Source organism: Oncorhynchus clarkii, chromosome 1 (genome assembly GCF_045791955.1).
Source record: "Oncorhynchus clarkii lewisi isolate Uvic-CL-2024 chromosome 1, UVic_Ocla_1.0, whole genome shotgun sequence".
Lineage (NCBI taxonomy): Eukaryota > Metazoa > Chordata > Actinopteri > Salmoniformes > Salmonidae > Oncorhynchus > Oncorhynchus clarkii.
The window spans coordinates 31,870,820-31,889,193 of NC_092147.1; the positions used below are offsets into that span (position 1 = coordinate 31,870,820).

General features: G+C 43.9%; 1 protein-coding gene across 1 annotated transcript in view; it reads left to right on the top strand.

Annotated features, from left to right (window-relative positions):
• Nucleotides 1–17,274, top strand: part of LOC139405866 (semaphorin-3D-like) — a 69,714-nt gene extending 52,440 nt beyond the window's left edge. The window contains exon 18 of the mRNA XM_071148306.1: nt 15,826–17,274. Coding sequence (XP_071004407.1) covers nt 15,826–16,296 — 471 coding nt within the window. The 3' untranslated portion in view covers nt 16,297–17,274. The remainder of the gene's footprint in view (nt 1–15,825) is intronic.
• Nucleotides 17,275–18,374: the final 1,100 nt, after the last annotated feature.

Here is an 18,374-nt window from a genome sequence, read left to right on the forward strand (position 1 = left end):
TATTTTACTTTGTTGTTGCTCTAGTTTTAACAGTGGTGTTAGGAACATCCTGGTTTATACGAATAACGCAAATCAAATGATACTGACTGACAAAGTGTAATTCCTTTTGGTATCCAGCCAGAGTTAAGATATCCAACAGTTAGAATTTTTATTCACCCCTCTACCTGCATTCAGAATGACTACCATTATTAGGCACTCAGGTTAAGACGACCTAAACAATTTAAACCGGAGCAACCATTTCAGTAATGGATGCAATAATTGTCTCTAACTGATTGGATTTGTTTAGAAAAATATATGTTATTTATCTTTGTGTAGCATAAGATTAATCATTCAATCAATGTACATGTAAAAAAACACATATATTAAAATCCCCCCCCCCCCCCCCCCAGAAAAAGAAAGAATATATTAAACCCCCCCTCCCCAAAAAAAGAATACCTGCAAAGCATGCTGGGAAATATGGTAATGATGGGTTTGGTTTTGATGGGACTGTTTTACTCTCCACAGTGTAAAACAATAACTCTGGTTACTAACACCAACACTGGGGTTATTTTACAACACTGAGTGTTAATTTCACACTAACAGTGTGAATTCAACTCCTGAAACAACACTAGACATTTTAGACAAAAAAAATCAACACTGGCCAATTTGCTGTGTAGATCCGAAGTTTCATATCAAAATCATTGGCTGAGCGAGCGTCTGGACTGAGCACCGAAGGTTAAATGTATGTACTTGTTATAAAAGTAGTGAAATTGCACCTTCTCATAATTCATGAAAATAATGCGTCAGTGATTTGTATTTCCTGCAACTTTCTAAAGAATAACGTCTGTTTCTGTGCACCTGTGTGTTGTAGTGTAGCCAATTAGCATGCTTAAACAGTCATTTCTAAAGGCTTTCCCAATAAACTTTCCAAATGAAATGTTGATTGCAATGTAGGCCTACCTGGCAGAATGATATCATAATGACTTGTATCAATTGGGTGGGTATTTGTTTAGCAAACTCTCCCTTCACATTAAACACCACTACAAGAACCCCTACAGAAACACAGCTAACGAAACACAATGGTCTCTTGTTGGTGTGCAATTTCATTAAAAGCAACTACTCCCCCCCTTTTAATTTATTCAAGTGGTCTCCTGATGTGGAAAGTGGTCTCCTGATGTGGAAAGTGGTCTCCTGATGTGGAAAGTGGTCTCTTGATGTGGAAAGTGGTCTCCTGATGTGGTTGAAGCATTGTTGTGGACATAGAACTTCCAATTGTCTTGATTTTCTATTTTAAAAAGTGTGATTTTGAGAGTGAAAACCTGAAAAATTTTATGGTATCCTTCCCCTGAGCACAGACATCAATTCAACGTCTATTCCACGTTGGTGCAACCTAATTTAGTTGAAATTACATAGAAACAACGTTGATTTAGTGTGTGCCCAGTGGACTATGTATTTCTGTCTGGGAGACTGAGATTTTTATTACATGTCATGATCCTTGAACACAGACCAAAGAGCCCAACTCTCTCTGGAACTATTTTATCTCTCTATTGTGGTTTGGAAAGTTAGGAGTATTGAGATTAATCAAATGTGTGTTATGTTCTTATTCTCTGAAAATAGACACATTTTTTCTTGCACTTCACACCGTGCTTCTGTGCGGAAATGTTTTTATCGCCTTTTTTGGGTCCTCACCCGTTTGCCTCTCTGAGCACACACACAGCTTGTGGAGAGGGGTCAGGTCAGGAAAGAAGTCAATCTTGTGTTATCAGAGGCTTACAGTACTGGCAGTGCTACAGAGGTTCGTTGTAAGTCATCATGTCCCATGGCTGAAAAACAGACATTTTAACTGCTTTAAGTGGTACATCATGTGCCCTTACATGACAGCAAAACAACACAACCAACCAAAACAACCTGGAGGGGTGCTTCCATGTTCTAGATCAGCAATCTTTGCAAGAAAAATAATAGTTTGCAGAGAGAAAAACATTACAATTTTATAACTCATGTCATGCAATTTCCGACATTTATAGGGTGGAGAGAAATGTTTTTAAGCAAATTTTCTGCAATTCTACACATTTTGCACTGACTTATGCCATGTTCATATTTTAGCCAATTAGCAGACACTCTTATCCAGAGTGACTTACAGCAGCAATAGAGTACCACGGTATGAGTCATAATACCCATAAAACCTACTGGTCAAACAGGGAAATTGTTCCAATCATTTCTTTTTCCACCATAAATTTTTCCCATAGGGGATTTTAGAAACACTTCAAATAAGGGCTTTGTTTTCGTGTAGACTTACCCTGACGAGACTTTTGAATCGAGACAAAGGTAAGAATCTTTGGATTAACTATCTAATGTTAGTTAAATGTAGTAATAAATAAATTGGCAACATTTCTTTAAATGGACAATTCTGTCAACTGTCTTGTGCATGTTTTAAATTGACAATACCTGTTAGCAAAGGTGTCAGTTAGAGATGACGTGCTGGAACTTGCAGGGATTTTTAGTTTGTGTGATGTCTACTTTGATTCTAATTAGCATTTTAGAATCTGAGAGTAAATAGAGCTGAATATATTGATAAAAGTCAACTTGTCCGAGAGAGATATACATGGTTATCAAAATGTCATGCCAGGGTAAGCCTACAAGAAACACTTATTTTAAAAGTTCCTAAAATCCCCTATGGAGAGAATTAATGGTGGAGAAACAATTGGAACCGTTGCCCTGTTTGACCGCTAGGTTTTATGACACCTCTGCTGTGGGTCTCTAATAGGGTTAAGTATCTCGCTCAAAGGCACACCGGCAGATTTTGCACTTAGTCTGCTAAGAGATTTATGAATTACAGAAAATACACACATCAAAATATAAATTCAAAAAATATTTGAAGCGTGTGTACCAGAGTGCACTGAGATCCCTGTTGCATTCAGACCGGAAGCGGAGCTTGTTTCTAACTCTAGCAGTATAATTGGTTGACTTTGAACTGCCAGAATTACTGTAGGAAGAGAAGGAGGAGAAAGAGAAGGATGAGAGGAAGAGGTGGGGAGAAGGGTACACTCTTAGAACAAAGGGTACCAAAAGGGTTCTTTGTGGAAGGGTATGATTCTACCAAGAACCGGGGTCTTTGTAAGGCAAAGAATAAGAACCGGTTTTGGAAGAAAGGGTTCTTTGATGATTCTTTAGAAGGCAAGAATGATTCTTAGGAAAGCAATAATTATTCATTGAAAGACAAGGGTTCTACATAGAACCATATAACATTTCCCAGCATGCTCTATTGCAAGGGAGATTTTCATAATTTTTTGTTTTACTGTAATATCTGTGTTTTTACATGAATTGGTTGATACATTTTATGCTACACAAAGATAAATAACATTCAGTTTTCTAAACTAATCCAATCTGTTAGTTATTAGATTTACTGCACCCCTCACTGAGATGGTTGTTCCAGTTTAGATGATCGAGGCAGTTTCAGTAGTCAGTCTTCCCTAGCCTGGCAGTATGCTGGTTGTGGGTGATTAACAATGCCTCTTGTTGGCTCTGTCTTTAAACCAATAGGAAATACACATCACTTTGCAAACCACCATAATGTGACTTACAGGACAGATGTGGCCTGTAAACCAGGAGATTAATAACAACCATGTGTTAGGTTATAACTAAGCACTAGAAGAAAGGCCTTATAGACAGTGCATTTGGAAAGTATTCAGACCATTAACTTTTTCCACATTTTGTTATGCTACACCCTTATTCTAAAATGTATTAAACTACAAGCTCAAGTACATCCTGTTTCCATTTATCATACTTGAGGTGTGTTTGCAACTTGATTGGAGTCCACCTGTGGTAGATTCATCTATAATTGCTGCCAAATTATAAAATCGCTGCCAAATTATATTATAAATTAGCAAACATATTTAAAAAACTGTTTTTGCTTGATGAGGAAATAAAGTAATTGAATACATTTTAGAATAAGGCTGTAACGTAACAAAACATGGAAAAAGTCAAGGGGTCTGAATACTTTCCCAATGCACTGTAGGTAATGTATTGGCATAATTACATTTTAAAGCCTTATAAGGCTGGTATAAATCTTTGTAAAGGGTTCTAGGAAGAACCGCCCAACAATCATAGGGTTCTTGATAGAACCCTTCATAGAGGGTTTTAGGCAGAACCCTTCATAGAAGGTTCTAGGTAGAACCATATACAGGAGGTTCTTTGAAGAACACTACATAGAGGGTTCTATTTAAAGGGTTCTACCCAGCACCGAAAAGTTTTACCCTGTAGGGACAAACTGATGAACCCTGTATGGTTCAACTGAGAACCTTTTTGTAGTATCAGTGGTGTAAAGTACTTTTGGGGTATCTGTACTTTACTATTCATATTTTTTTTACAACTTTTACTTTTGCTCCCACTACATTCCTAAAGAAAATAATGTACTTTTTACTCCATACATTTTCCCTGACACCCAAAAGTACTCGTTACATTTTCAATGCTTAACAGGACAGGTCCAATTAACACACTTATCAAAATAACATCCCTGGTCATCCCTACTGCCTCTGATCTGGCAGACTCACTAAACAAAAATGCTTCATTTGTAAACTATGTCTGAGTGTTGGAGTGTGCCCTTGACTATCTGTAAATAAATAAAAACAATACATTTGTGCCGTTTGGCACTTATGTATATGTTTGCAATTACATCTACTTTTGATACTTAAGTATATTTTAAACCGAATACTTTTAGACTTTTACTCAAGTAGTATTTTACTGGGTGACTTTCACTTTTACTTGAGTCATTTTCTATGAGTGTATCTTTACTTTTACTTAAGTATGACAATTTGGGTACTTGTTCCACCACTATGTCGTATGTAACAGCATATGCATCAGTTCTTCTCCTTGTTTGATGTTCGATGAGTAACCTTGTCTAAGACCTACACATTCAACTGTCAACTCTCTCCTCTGTAGAGCAGAGAGCCGATGACCAGGGTCAAACACTAGTAACTTCAAGATGGAGAGGAGTGATAATGATAGTTGTGCAAAAACACAGCCCATACAAATATCCATATTTTTTCTCTCTCTTTCTCATGCTCTTCTCCTCTTCCTCCTGCCACCTCATATCTTCTCTTCTCTCCCTGAACTCACGGATCGTTATGAGGAAATAGAACCTTCCGGAACCCTTTCTCTGTTAGACAGGTGGTGATTGACTGAGACCAGACACTGGAAGAGCGAGAGAGCGCAAGAAACAGAAAGAGAGATGGAGATAGAGGACAGGGTTTCATTTGTGTTTTACATGAAATAGGATGTATTTGAGGAGGCGTGAAGAAAAGAGAGAGAGAGAAAAAGAAAGAGAGATGGCGAGATACATGTGTTTGTGTTAGAGTAGTGGGTCTGGGAGGTGAGGAATCGAGAGCGGGACAGGGAGAGGGTGGGGGTGTTTTGGTAAGGAAAGGGGAGCAGAGCAACTCATTGAAGTTGACACTCATCCACTTAACCAGATGACAGAGACTGGCCTAATCAACACCTTCAGTTATTACACCTTCTCCTTGTCCCTTCTACTTCCTCTATCATTCTCTTCTCATCTCCCCTCGCCTTCCTCCTCCATCCTCTCTTCTCCCCTAGTTTTACTTCTCCTCATGTTCCGTCTTCCCTGTCACCTCAACATTTTACCCCAGACCTTCCCTGCTTTCTTTATTGGTTATGTGTGATGTGAGTGTGTATGATTCTGAGTGTGTGAGTGTACATATGCATGTGTTTATGTGTGCCTCTACAGGGGAAACCATAACCCTGTCCTCCCCAGGCAGGGCCATGTGTTTGTGGGTTAGCAACACAATGGGAAGGAGGTTGCCGACAGAGATGGCCGCCTCGCTTCGTGTTCCTAAGAAACTATGCAGTATTTAGTTTTTTTACGTGTTTTTTTCTTACATTGGTACCCCAGGTAATCTTAAGTTTTATTACATACAGTCGGGAGGAACTATTGGATATAAGAGCAACGTCAACTCACCATCATTACGACCAGGAATACTACTTTCCCGAAGCGAATCCTCTGTTTTGCCCACCACCCAGGACAATGGATTGGATCCCAGCCGGCGAACCAAAACAAAGACGCCGTAAAAGGGGCAGACGAAGCGATCTTCTGGCCAGGCTCCGGAGACGGGCGCATCGCACACGGCTCCCGAGCATACTACTCGCCAATGTCCAGTCTCTTGACAACAAGGTAGATGAAATCTGAGCAAGGGTAGCATTCCAGAGAGACATAAGAGACTGTAACGTTCTTTGCTTCACGGAAACATGGCTCACTCGAGACACGCTATTGGAGTCTGTACAGCCACCTGGTTTCTTCACGCATCACGCCGACAGAAACAAGCATCTTTCTGGTAAGAAGAGGGGCAGGAGGGTATACCTTATGATTAACGAGATATGGTGTGATCATAACAACATACAGGAACTTAAGACCTTCTGTTCACCTGATTTTAGAATTCCTCAAAATCAAAATGTGGACTGGGATATGTTCCGCATTGCGTCAAACAACAACATAGACGAATACGCTGATTCGGTGAGCGAGTTTATTAGCAAGTGCATCAGCGATGTCGTACCCACAGCATCTATTAAAACATTCCCAAACCAGAAACTGTGGATTGATGGCAGCATTCGAGCGAAACTGAAAGAGCAAACCACTGCTTTTAATCAGTGCAAGGTGACCGGAAACATGACCGAATACAAACAGTGTAGCTAATCCCTCCGCAAGACAATCAAACAAGCTAAGCGTCAGACTAGAGATAAAGTATAGTCTCAATTCAACAGCTCAGACACAAGAGGTATGTGGAAGGGTCTACAGTCAATTACGGATTACAAAAAGAAAATCAGCCCCGTCGCGGACCAGGATGTCTTGCTCCCAGACAGACTAAACAACTTCTTTGCTCGCTTTGAGGAAAATACAGTGCCACTGACATGGACCGCTACCAAAACCTGCGGACTCTCCTTCACTGCAGCTGACTTGAGTAAAACATTTAAACGTGTTAACCCTCGCAGGGCTGCAGGCCCAGATGGCATCCCCAGCCGCGTCCTCAGAGCATGCGCAGACCAGCTGGCTGGTGTGTTTATGGACATATTCAATTAATCCTTATCCCAGTATGCTGTTCCCACATGCTTCAAGAGGGCCACCATTGTTCCTGTTCCCAAGTAAGCTTGCACCGAGCCTGCCCAACCTTACCTGGTTGAATGCTCCCGGTCGCCCTGCCAGTGCCGCGAGGTGGAATAGCCCGCACTGGGCTGTGCAGGCGAACCGGGGACACCATGCGTAAGGCTGGTGCCATGTACGCCGGCCCAAGGAGACGCACTGGAGACCAGATGCGTAGAGCTGGCTTCATGCCACTCGGCTCGATGCCCAGCTCCGATGCGAGGAGCTGGTATGTACCGCACCGGGCTATGCACCCGCACTGGGGACACCGCGCGCTCCACAGCATAACACATTGCCTGCCCGGTCTCTCTCGCTCTCCGGTAAGCACAGGAAGTTGGTGCAGGTCTCCTACCTGGCTTTGCCATACTTCCTGTGTGCCTTCCCCAATACATTTTTGGGGCTGACACTCAGGTTTCCAGCCCTGCTTCCGTGCTGCCTCTTCAAACCGCCGCCTCTCCGCTTTGGCTGCCTCCAGCTCTGCCTTGGGGCGGCGATATTCCCCCGGCTGTGTCCAGGGACAATCACCGTCCAACTCGTCCTCCCATGTCCATTCCTCCTTGCGCTGCTCCTGCTGCCGTTTCTCCTGCTGCACCTTGGGGCGGCGACACTCCCCAGGCTTTGCCCAGGGTCCTCTCCCGTCGAGGATTTCCTCCCACGTCCAGAAGTCCTGATTGCGCTGCTCCTGCTGGCGCTGCCTGTCACCACGCCGCTTGGTCCTGTTGTGGTGGGTGATTCTGTCACGGTTTTCCTCCTCTTCATCTGAAGAGGAGAGGCGAGAAGGAAAAACGTGAAAACCCGAAACAGTCCCGTGTGGCACAAACACTGACACAGGGAACAATCACCCACAAAATTCCCAAAGAATATGGCTGCCTAAATATGGTTCCCAATCAGAGACAACGATAAACACCTGCCTCTGATTGAGAACCACTCTAAGCAACCATAGACTTACCTAGACAACTAAACTGAACACAACCCCATTAATCTAATAAACCCCTAGACAAGACGAAACACAATAAATCACCCATGTCACACCCTGGCCTAAACAACATAATAAAGAAAACAAAGATAACTAAGGCCAGGGCGTGACAAGAAGGAATATACCCTAGGCCCATTATAAACTGTATCTCAAGCCATTCAAAAAATATATATTTTCTTGTGCTCCTAAATTTCAGTCTCTCGGTCCCTGCTTTGATGCACCTGTACTGACCTCGCCTTCTGGATGATAGCGGGGTAAACAGGCAGTGGCTCGGGTGGTTGTTGTCCTTGATGATCTTTATGGCCTTCCTGCGACATCGGGTGGTGTAGGTGTCCTGGAGGGCAGGTAGTTTGCCCCCCGGTGATGCGTTGTGCAGACCTCACTACCCTCTTTAGCAGTGCGGCCAGGAATCCGCATCTTGGGGGGGGGGGGGGGGGGTGGTTCTCAATCAGAGGCAGGTGTTTATCGTTGTCTCTGATTGGGAACCATATTTAGGCAGCCATATTCTTTGGGTATTTTGTGGGTGATTGTTTCCTGTGTCAGTGTTTGTGCCACACGGGACTGTTTCGGGTTTTCACGTTTCTTGTTTTGTAGTTGTGTTCATGTTGAGATTTTCTTATTAAAAGAACCATGGACACTTACCACACCGCATTTTGGTCCTCCGATCCTTCTCGCCTCTCCTCTTCAGATGAAGAGGAGGAAAACCGTGACACTTCTAGCTACTTTTGAAGCACATGTTGTGCCCTAGAAACTAATATGTAACACTGTTAGTTTATTATAAAAGCTAAGATGTTGACACAAATACCTGTTATTGAAATTAGTCATTTGTGGAATATTAGGTTTCTGCATTGTGTAAAAGCACACTTTTCCTATTGAGATGCATTACATTGAAAATTGTATTTTTAAAAATGTCAGATTTGTGTAGACGACATGCAAGAGATCTATTATTCATTCATTGCTATGAACATTGATCTCCTGAGTAAGCTATGCCCTTTCCTTACTTTCTGTGCCCCCAAATGTTTGGATGTACTGGTAAAATTCCCAGGTTGTCAGCTAGCTAGCCAATGAGGTAACATGAGTGTGTAAACAAATGGTTAACGACACGCAAGTCGTTTTAGAACGGCCCACAACATGTTTTATGAATGTGGGTGTTTTCACATATGTAGTACCTGTCAAATGTTTGGACACACCTACTCAATCCAGGGTTTTTCTTTATTTTTACTATTTTCTACATTGTAGAATAATAGTGAAGGCATCAAAACTATGAAATAACAAATATGGAATCATGTATTAACCAAAAGTGTTAAACAAATCTAAATATATTGTATATTTGAGATTCTTCAAAGTAGCCACCCTTTGCCTTGATGTACTGTAGTCTGTAGTACTGTAGTCCTGTTTAAAATCCCGGATCTCAGTCCTCTTTTAAAGTGAACTCTGGGATTAAAAAAAGCGAAGTAACTCAGTTATCTTTGTTTTCACACTGCCCTTGCCTTTTACTGAGGACTGATTCCAAGAACACAGGATGAGATGTTACTATCCTTTGTCCAAGCACTTCCAAGAGTTAATGAACAGTGAGCCTGGTGAAATTTGGGGAGCACATCGTCAATAGTGTACCTTTGGTTCCTAGGGTGTTTCGGCCTTTCACACTATACACCCTCCCCAAAGACGGCCAGCGACAGGGTGATCAATCCTACGCTTGCGTCCCATTCCCAATTAGTCATAGGAGTTGCCTTGTTGTTGATAGCCAACATCCAATGGGACTATGCATGGCAGGGGCTTCCTCCTCCCTGAGTCAAGCATTGTTGACCGCATACCTCCTGGCCCTCTCACTTCGGGGCCCGGCTGGGGTCTTTCCTCTTCATCCAGAGCCACTGACTGCTGCCTTCTGCCGCCTCCGATACAGCTTTGATTGCCGAACGCTGGCTCTGGCCCTTAATTCCCAGGTCTCTAAGCAGTCTGGTTGTAGATGTTGCCACAAACCCTCTGCAGCCCACCTCCACTGGTCGGACTTCTATGTTCCAGCCATAATGCCGTGCTTCGGCAGCTAGATCGGCATAGCGCAGATGTTTTCGCTCATAAGCCTCATCTACTGAGTCCTCCCAGGGTACTGTGAGCTCAATGATGAAGACCTTCTTGAGCGAACGGGACCAGAGCACCATGTCAGGTCTTAGGGTGGTGGTTGCGATCTCTGGAGGAAACACAAGTTGCCGGCCAATGTCAGCTAGCATTTTCCAGTCGCGGGCCAAGCGCAGCTGGTCTCGCTCTAATGGTGTAGAGCCGCTCTTCGGTGGTTTAGCCCCTTCGCGGACAAAGTTAATCCATAAGGGGTGTGATGCTGCTGGGGGTGGTAAGGAGTTGGTGGCAGCTCGCTTGTCCTGCAGGGCGGACGCAAGGTTTTTAAGGACTTGGTTGTGACACCAAGTGTAGCGTCCTTGGGTGAGGCTTGTTTTACACCCTGTGAGAATGTAAGGTTCTGAGGTTGGCTGGCATGGAACAGAGGGCACAGTCCGGATCTTCACCATACCATTGGTGAAGATTAACTGGTGTTGGAAGGACGTCATATGTTGCTCTGATGGAAAAGCTCAACCGCCTCGCTTCCATGGCCCACAGATCCTTCCAGCTGATCTTCCTCTTCTCCACACTGTCCCATCGAGTCCACTGTCCCTGTTTGGAAAGAGAGACTGCCTTGGCCCACCTTGCAGCCTCTTCCTGATGGCGTACTTCCTGCACTACCATCTTCCGCCGCTCTGGTGCAGTGGCCTTACTCGAAGCAGCACGGCTAGTTAGCCCAAGGCCTCCTCTCCCTTGCTGAACATGACCCACAATGTCAGCATGTCTGAGGGCTGCTGTTGCCTCCTGGACTGCTTTTCCTGGCCTCCATTTGCGCCCAGTTTCCAAGGTCGGCGCGTTGTTGCTCACCACTGGGTCTCGAGATTCATTCAGTGTCATCTGGAGCCTGGTTGTTGCACACTTGAATTCCTCTGTTAGACTGGTGAGGGGCAGCTTGAGGACACCATCTCCATAGAGGCCTATGGTGGTAAGGCATCGTGGAACTCCGAGCCACTTCTTTAAGTAGCCTGTGACTCCTCGTTCCATCTTCTCCACTGTTGAGATTGGAACCTCATACACTGCTAAGGGCCACAACACCCAGGGTAGGAGACCAAACTGCAGACACCAGGCCTTTTAACTTTCCAGGTAGCTGGGTGTTGTCGATGGACTGTAGGCTACTACTGATGTCTTTGCGTAGCTGTTGCACCTGGTCTTTGTCCTTCAGGCTTGCATCATACCACCTTCCAAAGCTTTTTACCGGCTGCTCAGACACTGTTGGGATTTGGTCATCTCCGATGAAGAATTTCAGGTCAGAGAGTACTCCCTTCACAATCGAGATGCTGCGTGACTTGGATGGTTTAATCTTCATACGGGCCCAGCTGATGTTCTCCTCGAGTTTTCTGATCAGTCTCCTGGTGCATGGGACAGTGGTGGTCAATGTTGTAATGTCGTCCATGTAGGCTCTGAGTGGAGGGAGGCGGAAACCAGAGTCGACTAACTGTCCACCAGCAACCCATTTTGAGGATCTGATGATAACCTCCATTGCCATTATGAATGCCAACGGAAAAATGGTACATCCCGCCATTAAACCTACATTCAGGCACTGCCATGAGGTGGTGAAGCAGAACTGCAGATCCTGGAAGTACAACTTCACCAGGGTTGTGATGGTGTCCGGTGTGTAGAAAAATCTGAAGGCAGACCACAGGAGTTCATGGGGCACAGAGCCAAATGCATTGGCGAGGTCGAGGAAGACTACATGGAGGTCCCTTTTCTCCACCTTGGCCATTTGGATCTGGTGCCAGATCATGCTGGAATGTTCCAAGCAGCCAGAGAACCCTGATATTCCTGCCTTCTGTACAGATGTATCGACATACGCATTCCTTTGCAGGTACTCGGCCTCCTCTGGGCAATGACCCTAAAGAAGATTTTACCCTCGACATTCAGTAAGGAGATTGGGCGGAATTGGCTGATGTTCACTGCATCCTTCTCCTTAGGGATCAGGACCCCGCCTGCCCTACGCCACACTTTGGGTATTATCTTCTTTTGCTAAGCTGTTCTCATAAGCCTCCAGAGGAACCTCAGGACGTCTGGTGCGTTCTTATACACTTTGTACGGGACTCCATTTGGCCCCGGGGCTGATGCTGTTCTTGCCCGTCGAACTGTGTTTTCCACCTCTTTCCATGTCGGAGGGCTGGTCTCAATATGATGTTCCGTGGGTTCAATGGGTGGGATATCTGATGGGATGACCAGATGTTCATGTCACTTTGAGTCAAAGTTTGTTGTTCTCAGGTGCTCCTCTAGGTCTTTCTTTGTTGTTTTTAGAGCTCCACTTTTTTCCTTCGTGAAGAGACTTTTTAGGAACTTGAAGGGATCTTTATAGAATCGAGTTCTAGTTTGTTCTTTCTTCCTTCTGCGTTTCCGTAGGTTCTCTGCTCTACGGAGGGATGCCAACCGGGTTTTGATGTCAGCCTGAAGTGCCTCTATGCCCTCCTTTTCCACTTCCGAGGCCTTCTTCCACTGTTTCTTAAGGTGTCGCCTTTCTTGAACGAGGCGCTTGTTGCCTCCTGGAAACTGGTGGGGTTGGAACCTTTCTCCCGCCTTTTGCCTCTTGCACTCCAAAGCTTTCTGCCCCGTACTCATAAATGATGTCCCCCATCCTCTCCAACTTCTTCGAAGTTTCTCGAGGGTCAAGGTAAGGTCAGTATTCACTGTTTCCCACAACTTCTTGTCACTGGCGCCAGGCCACTTCACATACGGTCTGTGCCCTGGTAGTCTCCTCTCGACTGCAGGTCTGGGAGGTTGGGTGAGTTCCACTCTTTCCATCTTTGTTTTCACACTGCCCTTGCCTTTTACTGAGGACTAAGCTCTTTTGCCAGTTCACTTCACGTACTTTGGTTCGAGTCCTCTTTGCATTCACATGGCTTTGTTTACAAAGGAACCAATAACATTTTCCAACATTCACTCAATGCACTCTGGGTTTTTACAAAGTGCAGGACAACCCTTTCCATCAGAATGTGTTTCCTACTTACATTTTGGAAGCTAATAGATTGCATTTAGTTAAAACATGGGACATAATTATTGTAATCAGAAGATTCTATTAACATATCAATATTATCGCTAACAGATTAAATAGCAGAAGAATAACTGCAGATTAAATAATGCTGTCATTGAACATTGTACATCCAATGTAGGCTTCTGCCACTTTAAAAGCTAGAATTTATTTTGTCCCCTATGTTGTGATTCTCACACTATTCAAACACCACTATTGAATAAACAGCTTATGAAGCTCTATTAGCCTATAGATCACATCTTGTAAATATTCTGAACCTAAAACTCCACACACATTTTGGAATTTCTGTGCATCCTTGACAATCGCTAATCAATATCCAAAAACAGCGTGTTTTTTTCTGCAAACATCATCGTCTTCTCTCTTTTGTGGCACTAATGTGAGGGTTTATGGCAGGGGAAACATTGTTGCAGTGGTTGAGTGTGGGGTGGGGGAATAATGACAACTGCCTTAAAAAGAGGGAACCAGACCACGGAATTCAAGTGAACGGAACTCAGACCAACGCTCGAGATGTTCTCAGTTCAGTCAGGTTTTGGGGCTCTTTTGAAGGGTCTGAGTTCCTGTGGACTGTTCACACTGCACAAAAAAAGTAAGCGAACCACACTGAGTTCACAAAAATTGGCATAAAAAGGGACCAAGTGTGAAAACACCCTAAAATACGTTTATTACAATCTGCCAAAGAAAAATAAAATGTTGCACCAGTAATATGGGTCAGATCTTTTGACCTGGTTTGGCTACAAGCCATTTCTGCTGCAGTTGTGGTGCACCCATGACGCTATCGGATCTGCACTTGCTTTTCTCTAGGGTACTCAGAAACAATGGTACAGCAATGCCCTATCATTAAAACTATTATAGTGTTTTCCTAGTCGCGCAGTGCTCCAAAACTGAAGCTCCTGGTCGCACAGCAAAATATTTTTCCGCCTATCCAAACTGGTCGCACTTTAGATCCCTGATACTGTATTTTGTTTTTGTGTGTGTGTGCGTGGTCTTACAGCTGGACTTGTCTGTTGTCTGTTTTATTTCAACATTTCACTCTCCAGCCTTTCCTTTCCTCCCATCACACTTTCTCTCTCTTTTCCATTCCTTCCTTCTGTCCTCCAACTCATTCCGTATGTCCTCTACCTCTCCTCAATCCCTTCCTCCCTTTTCAAATCTTCACCCTCCGTTTCTTCAGTTTCTTCCACACACCCCACCTATCTCTATCTCTCTTCTTCTCTTTCCATCATTTCTAATCCAGACCGTCTGTGACAGGAAGTACCTTGGACCAGCTGGTCCGAACACCTGCATATCAGTATCTGTTAATTCACTGTGTTTCATGTCCCCCATATCCGCTGAACACATCCCCTTGTAAAACTCAGCTATAAAACCTAAGAGCTGGTGTCTCCAAACGGTTGATTCAAACAAAACATACTCTGAATAAATGCAGAATTGTGTGAAACATACAGTACAGTACAGTACATTCCACTCGACTCTCTACAAACTACAGTCCGATTCCACCTGTAAAGTATATACCTATAATAGCACAGTGCTAAACTCTAGAACCTCTCTATATGGGCCACCATGTCCAACTCCAATCATATCCCAGCTGTACGGTCTGCTGCCCCTGGCTCAGCTACACATCATCAACATCAACACGCACACACAGATCACACACACTAGCTGGCCAGAATGATCTCTTCCTCTTCACCGCTGGCAGGGGGGAGGTATGCTTTGAAACGTTCCCGCTTACTCCCTCTCTCTCTCACACACACACAGAGCCCAGCTGTGTTGTTTTAGGCCGTGTCACCTGATGAATCACAGGGGATGTTTGTGGGCATGGAGGGAAGACGATTATCACGCTGCTACACTAGCACCACTGACCGTGACACACACACCTCTGACCCCATCAGTCGACAAACACCGCACCCAAACCTTTAATGTGCATCCTGTTTCAAGGGCCATTACCATGCTTAACACACCTTGAGTGCAAATTAGCTGTGTGAGTGAGTGAGGCATTGGTGGGTGACATGTTGCTGAAGGGTTACAGTCTGGTGTTGATGGGTCTGGTTTTCCCTGTTAGACCTGAGTGTTCGTTCACCCAGATATAAGATACGATAATTGGGTGCTCACATTTGTCCTATTTCACACGTACAAGTGAATTGGGTTTTATTTTCTTTGCATATCCCACTCCTCCTGAGAGTGGGGTCAGAGCCAGGGATCCACCATTGTTGACGGCGACCTTGGACCAATTAGGGTTAGGTGGCTTGCTCAAGGGCACATCGGCAGATTTTTCACCTAGTCAACTCAGGGATTTGAACCAGTGACCTTTCTGTTACTGGTCCAACGCTCCTAACCGTTAGGCTACCTGATGCCCGTATCACACATTCCACATGTTTCATTATCAATGTTGTTCTGCGTATCTCCCTGTGTTTTCTTGGTTGTTAGGCTAAAAGTCTGTCTAATGTTTCATTATCAATGTTGTTCTGCTTATCTCCCTGTGTTTTCTTGGTTGTTAGGCTAAAGGTCTGTCTAATGTTTCATTCCTATTATATCCTTGTCTTTATAGAGTACTACAGTATATGACTGCTTATAGCAAGTGTACTCTCATCTCACCCCCTCTCCTAGGTGAGGCCAGATGACAGAGTGGTCCTTACAGACCGTGGTTTTCTCATCCGCTCTCTCCATCCTGCCGACGCTGGCGTGTATGTGTGTGTGGCACAGGAACACACTCACTTCACACACACTTTGCTCCGCCTTACACTTCGTCTCATTCCCTACGGGCATCTGGATGGGCGGACCAAGCCCAGCGAGGACCCCAGCGTCGAAGTTCGCCCCGGGGCTGAGTCTCGTCAGCGCTATAAGGATTATCTGCGTGTGATGAGTTCTCCCATTGGCTCGCTGGAGGACTACTGTGATTCGCTGTGGCTGGAAAAGAGGCCGGCCAATAGGAGAGGGGGGAGAGGGCAAGGGGCAGGAAAATGGAAACACATCCAGGAGCTGAAGAAGAGCAGGAACAGACGACACCATGGAGAGAGGGGTGCAGAGAGGGATAAAGAGAAGGATGGCGAGAGGGTAGCGCAGTGGAGGAGTGGATGAAGTGGTGAGGGTAACAAAGAGGAGGAGTTGCTACTGAAACAGCAGTAGCCAAAAGTGTAATCAGTCAAAATATTAGGGGAAACCATCAATGTTTATAGGTGTAAGAGGGGACAATAGGGAAGATGATCATGTTTAGTTGAGGGACAGTTATAACAACATGGGAACTGGGATCCTGCAGTTGATAGTATGGACCACGATAGACTCTTCTTACAGAGAGAGGTATAATCTTCTTTCATACCAGTCAAACACTCATAGGGCTCACGTAGGCCTGGCTTCTCAAACTACACTACCCATGATCCCTATGGCTGTGTCTCAATAGTGTCTCAGTGCCTTTACTGACGTATCAAAGTAACCTTGTTTAAGAGGGGCTGCAGCCAATGTCAAAAGTTATTTTAAATTCCAGAGAAAGTTTAGAACTTGAATTTGGGACTTTGGAGAGTGTTTAGAATCATTATGTTTTGATCGTAGTACATGTCAACGATGTAGTTGTACATTTAAGGGGAACATCACTGCAATCACTTTGCCTTAGTTGTCAAACTGACATTGGCTACACTTGCTACAAACAACTTTTTTGACAATTTTAACTAACGCCCTTGCAAGTTAGCAAGCATTAACTAACTAAGCTAAGTCTAAGGTCACAGCGAGAGTGTGACATGGCCTTGACATTAGCTGCATCCCTTCTAGCTATAACTCCATTTTAGCCGAATGAGACGTGCCCAGAGCTCAGTGTTTTGTGTCTTAATCAGATGCATTCATGTTGAATGACTGTAAATACTTCTATAACATGTACAGGTGAAACTGCATGCTCTAGTTAAGCTTAGATAGGACATATTCTACTGCTACTATGATAATCACATATTATGTCTAGAATGAACATAGAATCATATTTTTGTACAAAGTGAATGTTTCTCTTTTTGTAGGTAGATTTATTTTGGTCTGAAAGTCTGAAAGTTCTGTAAATAAACTATTGTCTTATAATTTCTCATGGATGAGTATGGGGGAGAGAGAGAGAGAATGAGAGAGAAATGAAAAATGCACAGTAAGTTTTTTTTTTTTTACAGCAGTGAACTTTGTTTAGCTCAGTTGGTCCAGTCCTGATATAGTAACAGCAGCTGTACACACGCACACACACGCACACACACGCACACACACACAAACACTGATTACACACACTAGCTGGCCTTAATGCTTGGGCCAGAATGATCTATTCCTCTTCAAAGCATCTCAGGATGATCCAGTCCCAGCTGGTCGTAGATGCTGAACAAGGAGAACTGCTTGTGTATGTGTTTGTGTGTGTATGTGTGTTTTCCATGAGAGATAAAGCTGATGAACAGGAGAGGTTGGTTTGTCAGTATTGGGCTGATTGGACAGACTGTAACAGTATAAATCCCAAGGTGTTTTTGGTTTTAAAAAATGTTCTTGTATACTCTTAGAAAAAAAATCCTAAGTAGAACAATACAGGGTACGTCAGTTTGTCCCATAGGTGAACCCTTTTTGGTGCTGGGTAGAACCCTTTAGATAGAACCCTCTATGTAGGGTTCTTCAAAGAACCTCCTTCATATGGTTCTACCTAGAACCCTCTATGAATAGTTCTGCCTAGAACCCTCTAAGGATTCTACCAATAACCATTTTATACCAATAACCACGGGTTCTACTGAGAACCCTTTTATCTTTGGAGGGTTCTTCCTTCATAAATAGTTAGCCTTATTAGCCTTTAAAATGTAATTATGACAATACATTACAGAAAGTGCATTGGGAAAGTATTCAGACTGTTTGACTTTTTCCACATTTGGTTACTTTACAGCCTTATTCTAAAATTGATTCAATTGAAATTGTTCCGCATCAAACTACACACAATAGCATATTCATTAAAAATAATAACAGAAATAACTTATTTACATAAGTATTCAGACCCTTTGCTATGAGACTCGAAATTGAGCTCAGGTGCATCATGCTTCCATTGATCATCCTTGAGATGTTTCTACAACTTGTTTGGAATCCACCTGTGGTAAATTCAATTGATTGGACATCATTTGGAAAGGCACACACCAGTCTATGTAGGGTCCCACAGTTGACAG